Source organism: Brassica oleracea, chromosome C4 (genome assembly GCF_000695525.1).
Source record: "Brassica oleracea var. oleracea cultivar TO1000 chromosome C4, BOL, whole genome shotgun sequence".
Lineage (NCBI taxonomy): Eukaryota > Viridiplantae > Streptophyta > Magnoliopsida > Brassicales > Brassicaceae > Brassica > Brassica oleracea.
The window spans coordinates 32,918,276-32,926,008 of record NC_027751.1 but is presented as its reverse complement, the minus strand read 5'-3'; the positions used below and the strand labels follow the sequence as shown (position 1 = coordinate 32,926,008).

Sequence of the window (7,733 nt, the reverse complement as noted above, 5' to 3'; positions counted from 1 at the left end):
ATACATCCACTTCCGCAACTCGTAAATAGTCCTGGAGCCAGTCATTTTTTTTTCTTTCACGTTTTTTGTTGTTGGTGTGTTTAAAATAATGTTCAAACATCTATATTTATAGGAAATTTCGAATTTGGTAGTTGTAATTTTCCTATGAACTTACGACGAAAATTAATTAGGTGGCAAAAAAACGTGTAACACCTACAAAGTTGGTGGATTCAAAATTTCCTCGCTAAATACACGTAAATTATTTTCTCGTAAATAACACGCGAAGTTTACGTCATATTTACGAGGAAATAGTATTTTCTCGTAAAAGACACTTCAAATTAAATCGACTTTACGACGAAACGCTTTTGTCGTTACTTTACGAGGAAATAACGATGACATTATTTTTCCACGTAAGTTTCACGTAAAATCGACGTAAATTTACAAGGATTGTTTTTCCTCGTTAACTTTCCTCGTTAAGCATGTGTTTTCTTGTAGTGTGTACACTTTATTTAAGGAAAAAATGAAGAATATTTTTGATACACTACAAATAAATTTGATTGTTAGTTTAATAAAAATATAATATATATTTAGATGGACGAACCTATTTTCTAAAGGGTTATAAGAATCATCTTATCTTATTTATGACTAGTGAATATATCAAAATGTTGTTATGTTTCTCAATTAATATATAAGGAATTTTGGATATAAATTATGTGATATTAATATATAATGTATATATAGTAAGAGTATCTTAATACTTTGGTAGATTAACGGTTTTGCAATCAAAATTTAATGTTGAATATGCAATTTATTCTCACATTAACCTAAGATATTTTGAAAACTTAGCATACGAGTTCATCATCTTACTAAAACAAAAACATAGTTAAATTTTTTGATCTTACGTATATTACCAAAACTGTGTGCCATAATTAAAAAATTTATGAGAAATTTTCATGTTTACCACATTGTTACTTGTTAGTACAATTATTCATGCTTACTTTCAATAAAATAACATTTTCACAAATATTTTATTCTTTAAGTGACAAAAGAATCTTATACTCTTGCTTTACATATATATAATAAATAATTAATAAGATAAATAAAAATATTTTTTTATAGTTTTCGAATTATACGCTTTCAAATTCGAACTTTTTGTAAAAAAAAATTTTGATTTTTTTTCGAAATTTTCTTTTTTAAATTCAAAAAAAAATTCTGAACCTTTTTTTTTAAAACTAAAAAATTAAGTATTTATTCATAAACTCCACATTCCAAAACCTAATCCACCCCTTAACTCTAAACTCAAAGTACAAATTAGTTAAGTGTCTTTTTACCTCTTTAAAAGTGAGGATAAAAGTGATTAAGGTAAACATGAAAATTGATACAAGGAATGTGGTATTTTTTGGAAATTTCTCATTTTTATACATGTTCAGCATCTCAATAAACTAATTTAATATTTTTGTTTTAAATATATATATATATGTTATTATTATGATAAGTTTTATAAAAGAATTAATAAAAAATTCGTAATTATTATTCAATTATTATAAATAATAAATATTTTTTAGAAACACTTAATATGTTTATTTTATAAATTATAGTTTTAATTTAATTAATTATACATAAATATAATATAAATTCATGAATTTACACTATATTTCAATTTATTAAAAAGTATAAGAAACCAAATACTTAAATAAATATTAAATAATTTCAATTATAACAAATTATTACAATTAAATATTGAAATTTAGATATATATATATATATATATATATATATATATATATATATATATATATATATATATATATATATATATATATATATATATATATATATATATATATATATTGATGAAATTGAAATACTAAATTTTATTTAATATTTATTACTTTATCTGTTTCACAAAGAATATCAATTTTTTTATATCTGAAATGCTTTAAACTAAAGGGACATCGTGAAATCAATACCTCAGCTGATTTTTTTTTGTGAAAATACTTCTTTTATTAAAATATCAATGCTACTCTTAAGTATTGCCAAAAAAGAATGTTACAAATTAATATCATTTAGAGTTTAATCCGCACGTTCGTTCATTTATCTTTTTATTTTATATATTTGATTGATTAATGTAAATAATCAAATAAGTCATATTATGTAGTTAATTAAATGGTCCAAGTGTCCTATGACTTGTCAACCAGAGATTAAAAAGCTCTAGGCTTAGAGTTTCGTGCATGCAATAAGAACTATAATTTATAGATGTTAAGAGTGTAGTAAGAACCGTCCTAAAACTTGAATTCAGTAGTAAAATATCCAGCTTTCGCTGCGAGTCTAATCAAATGTCTAAATCCTATAATTCCAATTCTCGTATGCGAATTAGGAGGAGTGAAGATCGATACTTCTTTTAGACAAACATTATCGTTCATATCAATTTGTTCACCAAGTAATCTAAACCAACTCTTGTTGTTATTTATCAACGTCCTAGCTCAGCAGGATTAGTTTCAGGAGTTGAACTCATTCTTACGGTTGTCGATTATCCTATGTTCAAGTAACCAAGTAGCTAATCTAGAATACAAACAATAAATAAATCATGTGAAAGATCCAAATAAATCACCCTAGCAGTTCTATAGTTTATAAATTCATCAAAACCGTAAAAAAATTATAAATCTAACAAGTAAACTTCTCAAACATATTAAATCAAAACATAGAGATAAACTAAATGAATTGCATTAAAAATATAGAGTAAGAAATACCGTAGTTCCACTCAAATCTTTGAAGGAGTCTTCTTATCTTCTCTTCAAAATAATAAAATTTCTAATAAAGTATCTTAAAGTCTCTTAGCCTAAACAATGACTTAAAACTATATATATTAGGTATAAAGTCGGTCAGAAGCAATCTTGTAATATGTGGAGACTTTTGGACCAAACTTGATTCTAGAATAGAGCTGACCCGTAGCGTCAATGTCGAGCGGCACCAAGGAAAGTGTCAATCAACACTCTTTGCAAAACTCGGCTTGATTTCTATTTTCTTGAACAGCTACGAGTTTCCTCATCTTTATGTTTCAAATGGTTTCATGATCTCCATAGTGCTCCAAAATATATATGGACCTGAAAAGACTCTAAAATAGACTCAAAACATAATATAAAGACTATAAATAAGGTACATACTATGGATAAAAACCAGTAAAATTCATAGTATATCAATGGTAGATCAAAGTATTGTTCTTTTGATCAATTTCTACTATTTAAAATAGATGCTTAAGGTTTTTTATATTTTTTGGGGTCTTTTGCATCTGATTAGCTTTATAGCAGATGAGATTGCAAGTTCTTGTAATCATATTTTCATTACCTAGTTAATGATATTTACAAAAAGAAAAAAATCCATTGGAATTAGGAGTTCATCACCGTTATATTAAACTATGAAAGCAGCAAGTCGCCAAAAACAGGGAACCAGTGGTTGCGACTGTACCTGCTGTTGCTAATGATCTACTGGAAATAAACTTTTTTTGGTTCCCACCTAAAAAGTTCAAGGTTTGAAACCGAGAAACCGAGAAACCGTGAATCTTGACTGCAAAGAAACATTTAAATCTTTGTATCTACTTTGGGTTACTCAGATCTACAGTAGTGACACCCAATGATGCCTTGTTCTCCAATCTATTAAGTCGATTACTAGTATACACATAACCAGCTTTCAAGAACTTATTTTTAACCCCCCTTCTTGATCATCAGAATTTGGCTGTGTCGGCGAAGATGGCGCTTGAACTGAAGTTGGTGTAGGAACTGACTCGGTAGCCATAGGACCTGATGATGAAACCTGATGACTATAACTCTTAAGCATCCTATCTTTTTTGCTATTCCACCATTCTTCTGCTTGATGCTCATCAAATCTCCGTTTACTGCAAAGCAATCAAATGATTTACAAAATCTAGACAGAGAAGAGAGAAAACATTTATGCAGTTAAATACCTGAATCTAACTCTTCTAAAGATCTTTCCACCATTTTTGTGCAATACATAAGTAACATAAACACCAGGTTCAAATTGTTCGATAAGCTCCTTGCCTCCTGATTTTGATGGTGATGATGAAGCTTCTGCTGGTGGCCTTGAATCCGACGGGTGAGGATTTATATTTGTTGTGTTTGAAGGTTCTTGAGACATCATGGCACCTCCATTAGATGATGATGGATGTTCTTCTATGTTTTGGTCTTGTGAGTTTTCAGAAAGGGTTGTGTCTTGAGATGTTTCAGCTGCTTCGCTTGCGTTTAGATAGGCTTCAGCTTGAGAATTCATGGATTCAAAAGCTTCACATTTAGATACTTCAGGGGGTAGTTTCTCCTTCAACTCTCTCAACTAAAAAAAAATGAAAGAATGGTCAATTAAAAATGACTCACTAATAAGTTGATAATTCTTTTGAGCATTTTTATAAGAAACTTACATGTTCAGCCACAGATTTCATGACCTCTGTCGCTGCTTTATGCTTTGAAGAATGCCTTATAGCTAATTCAGAAGCTTCTCTTGCTGTTTTCCTTAATCTTTGAATCTCTATGCCTTGACTATCACATTTCTGTTTCAGTTTTCTAACCTGAAGTGGACAAGATTTTTCTTTAGTTTGTTATAAGATTCATTCATCTTTTGTGATAAACTTGAGAATTTTGAAATAATATATACAAACCTGGCTCTGCAATTTTGTCATTTCTTGGTTTATTTTACCACTTGTCTTCTTCAAATTATCAACCACGCTCCTAGAAAATCCAGAACTGCGTGGAGGGCTTCCTCCTCTTCTTGATGTTGAATTTGGTTTAAAAGCATTTTGAATAGCGCTAAGGGAGCTCGGGAATGCAACATCTTTAAGCTGTTGAAGAGCTGGGACTTGTGAGGATCTGACAATAGAAGACTCAGATCTTGATGACCTAACTTCAGAGTACTTGACTGGTTCTGTTTTTGGGGTCAATATAATCCTTGACGACCTTGTTTCTCTGACTGGTCTTACCGCGCTAGGAGTTGTGTTATATCTATTAGCAGCATTAGAGTTGTCCCCGCCAGATTTAAGTTTAGCGTAACAAGCATCACAAACACGGTGTGGCTTCCCTGGAGTTGGAGCTAGTGCTGCCTTCAAAGCTTTCTTGGAACTACAAGCATGACAGTGCACTAAACCGCAGTTGTAACAGTTATGTCTCTTTCTTGTAAAACCGAATGGTTGACGACAACCAGAGCAAACTGATTGATCAGCTCCTGAGACCCACTTATGGATGCATATGCTTGATGTAAAGTTAGAGCCACATGATATGCTCTTCACATGCCTCTCTTTTAGAGCTTCAACTAATGTTGGCGTTTTTCGATCTTCGGTGTCACCATGTCCTAGTCTTCCATTAGAGCCTTTGCCCCAAGTGAAGACTTCATTTCTAGATGTTAACACAGCAACATGATGGTCTCCACTAGCAATTTCCTCAACGAATTCACCTACCAATCGATCTTGAACCAAACAAGGCAATTTACCATCTGAATTCGAGCTACCGAGCTGACCATGTGAAGTTCCTCCCATAGTGAAAACATGTCCCGAGGTAGTGAGTGCAACTGTCAATGTATTACCACAAGCTATTTGCTGGAAGTTGTAGTCGATTAGTGAAGAGACACAAGTTGGAATCAAGTAAGTCTCTTTGTTCCCATGTCCTAACCTGTTTTTATCACCATCACCCCAAGTAAACAACTTTCTCGATGAAACACTCGTACTGGTCTGATTGATAACCTCGACTATAGCCACGGTATGCCACACGCCGCAAGCTACTTTCATGGTTTTAAGGCTACTCAACATCTTCACCTCTTTAGGATATGAAACACTCTCTCTGTCTCCATGTCCAAGAACACCAAACGCTCCATCACCAAAAGTGAATAACTTCCCATTGGCAGTTGCTAGCGCAGAGTGCCATGTGCCACAAGCGACGGACAAGACCTGAAGTCCTTCAACAGGACCAGATACTCTTTTTGGTATCCAGTGACTAAGATCACTACCATGTCCTAATAGACCAACGTTATGGATTCCATCTCCCCAAGTAAACAAGTCTCCAGCGGTAGATACAGCACAAGTATGATACTCTCCACAAGCAACAAAATCAATGTTGGTCAAAGCAAGAAACTCAACGAGTTTTGGACGACTAACATCGACTTGAATACCATGTCCAAGCCTTCCTCCAGCTTCTTCTCCCCATGTAAACACTTCACCTTGTCTTGTCACAAGAGAGATGTGCCTTATGCCGCAAGCAATCTGATGAACATCAAGAACAACGTTTGATTCTAAGGGTCTTGGAATCAGTACATCTGTTCTCACGGTTTTTGAGTTCATGGTGCCGTTGTATGATGATGATATCCCGTCGCTCCAAACTTCACCCCAGACATAAACATCGCCTAAAGACTCAATGTCATCAGGACCACCGGACCCTCCACTAGAACAACTTGGTGCGCTTGAGATACTAATCCGAAAACCATCAGTACTTGGTCTTAGCATGCTTATACGTTCCGGAGCGACATCTGAGTCTCTGAAAGGAGTCGGAGAGTTATTACGGGGTCCTAAATCAAGGGATGTTCTTCCTCTGCGATTATTGTTGTTCGGTATAAATTCTAATGATGCAGTTGAAGGACGACCAGTAGAGAAAATATCACTGTCATGTATCTGAACAAAATGGAGTGTTTGTTAGATATGTTTGAGTATGATAATATAATATAAATACAAATACACACACACCTCAGGGACCTCACTTCTAGCTTGCTTGTTATGGTTTTTTCTAATTAAAGACTTAAGTCCTGTAAACCAAACTTCTGTCTCTGCTTTGTCCTTGCAGATCTGTGGAGTGTAAATTAGATGAAGTTGTGATACTAATTTTCTAAGACTATAGGTATTAGAAAAGTTATTATTTTTTTACTAACCAGATCAAGAGATCTATCTCCGTTGTGATATATAAGAGAGAATGACAAGTAATCTTTTTCTGGACGTAAATATCTTCGAAAAACAGCCTATATATATGTATAGCAAACAAACAAAAGCTTGTAAGTTCCATGAAAAAATAAAAAAAACAGTTAGCATTTATATATCTTGTAAACGAAACACTCACAGTTCTTTGTCCAGGGAGAAGTCGTGAAACTGTAGATAACTTCAAACTTTTTTCTTCTCCGTGTGAGAGCCAAAGCAATGTTGTTTCATCCTATCATCCCCCAAGAAAAAAACACATTGAGCATATATCGCATAGTTTTTGAAGCGTGATAACAAATAAAATTTTGCAGATTGAAGAAGAGTGTAAGATACACTTATACATGAAAGAAAGTATAAATACCCGTGAAAGCCTGAAAGAGCGAAACTTAGGCCTCCCTTTCCGACTATACTTAAGTAATTGACAACCTTTTTTCAAAGCAATGAGTGCCTACAAGTAAGAAAAAAAAATTAATGGTCATATGATGTATATCATAACTCTTATAACTCTCTTTCTTGCCATAGAAATCTGAAACCCCAACATTAGATTCATATCTATCTTATTGTAGAGGATCAAGAAATCATTCAGAAGAAGATTTTGAAAGATGTGGAGAACAAACTTGGTCGACGTCACGGTCGTGATTGACATAGCTAGAAGGATCTGCCATTCCATCTGAGAAAAGCCGAGGAGAAGGATAATAGGTCAAGAAGCATCAGCTGATCTGTCTTCATGGATGCATCCCTCTTCGATTCCTTCTCCTACTTGATCCGCTAGTATGCTCATTCAGTTATTTTTTTC

At 33.1% G+C, this 7,733-nt stretch overlaps 1 protein-coding gene across 1 annotated transcript; it reads right to left on the bottom strand.

Annotated features, from left to right (window-relative positions):
• Positions 1-3,564: 3,564 nt before the first annotated feature.
• On the bottom strand, positions 3,565-7,733 carry LOC106340610. Its single transcript, XM_013779459.1, has 9 exons — positions 7,555-7,733; positions 7,299-7,385; positions 7,080-7,169; positions 6,895-6,981; positions 6,713-6,811; positions 4,646-6,640; positions 4,409-4,555; positions 3,941-4,323; positions 3,565-3,871 (listed from the first exon to the last, which is right to left on the bottom strand). Exons 1-9 carry the CDS (start codon positions 7,600-7,602, stop codon positions 3,667-3,669), a joined length of 3,141 nt encoding a protein of 1,046 aa, XP_013634913.1. The 5' UTR covers positions 7,603-7,733; the 3' UTR covers positions 3,565-3,666.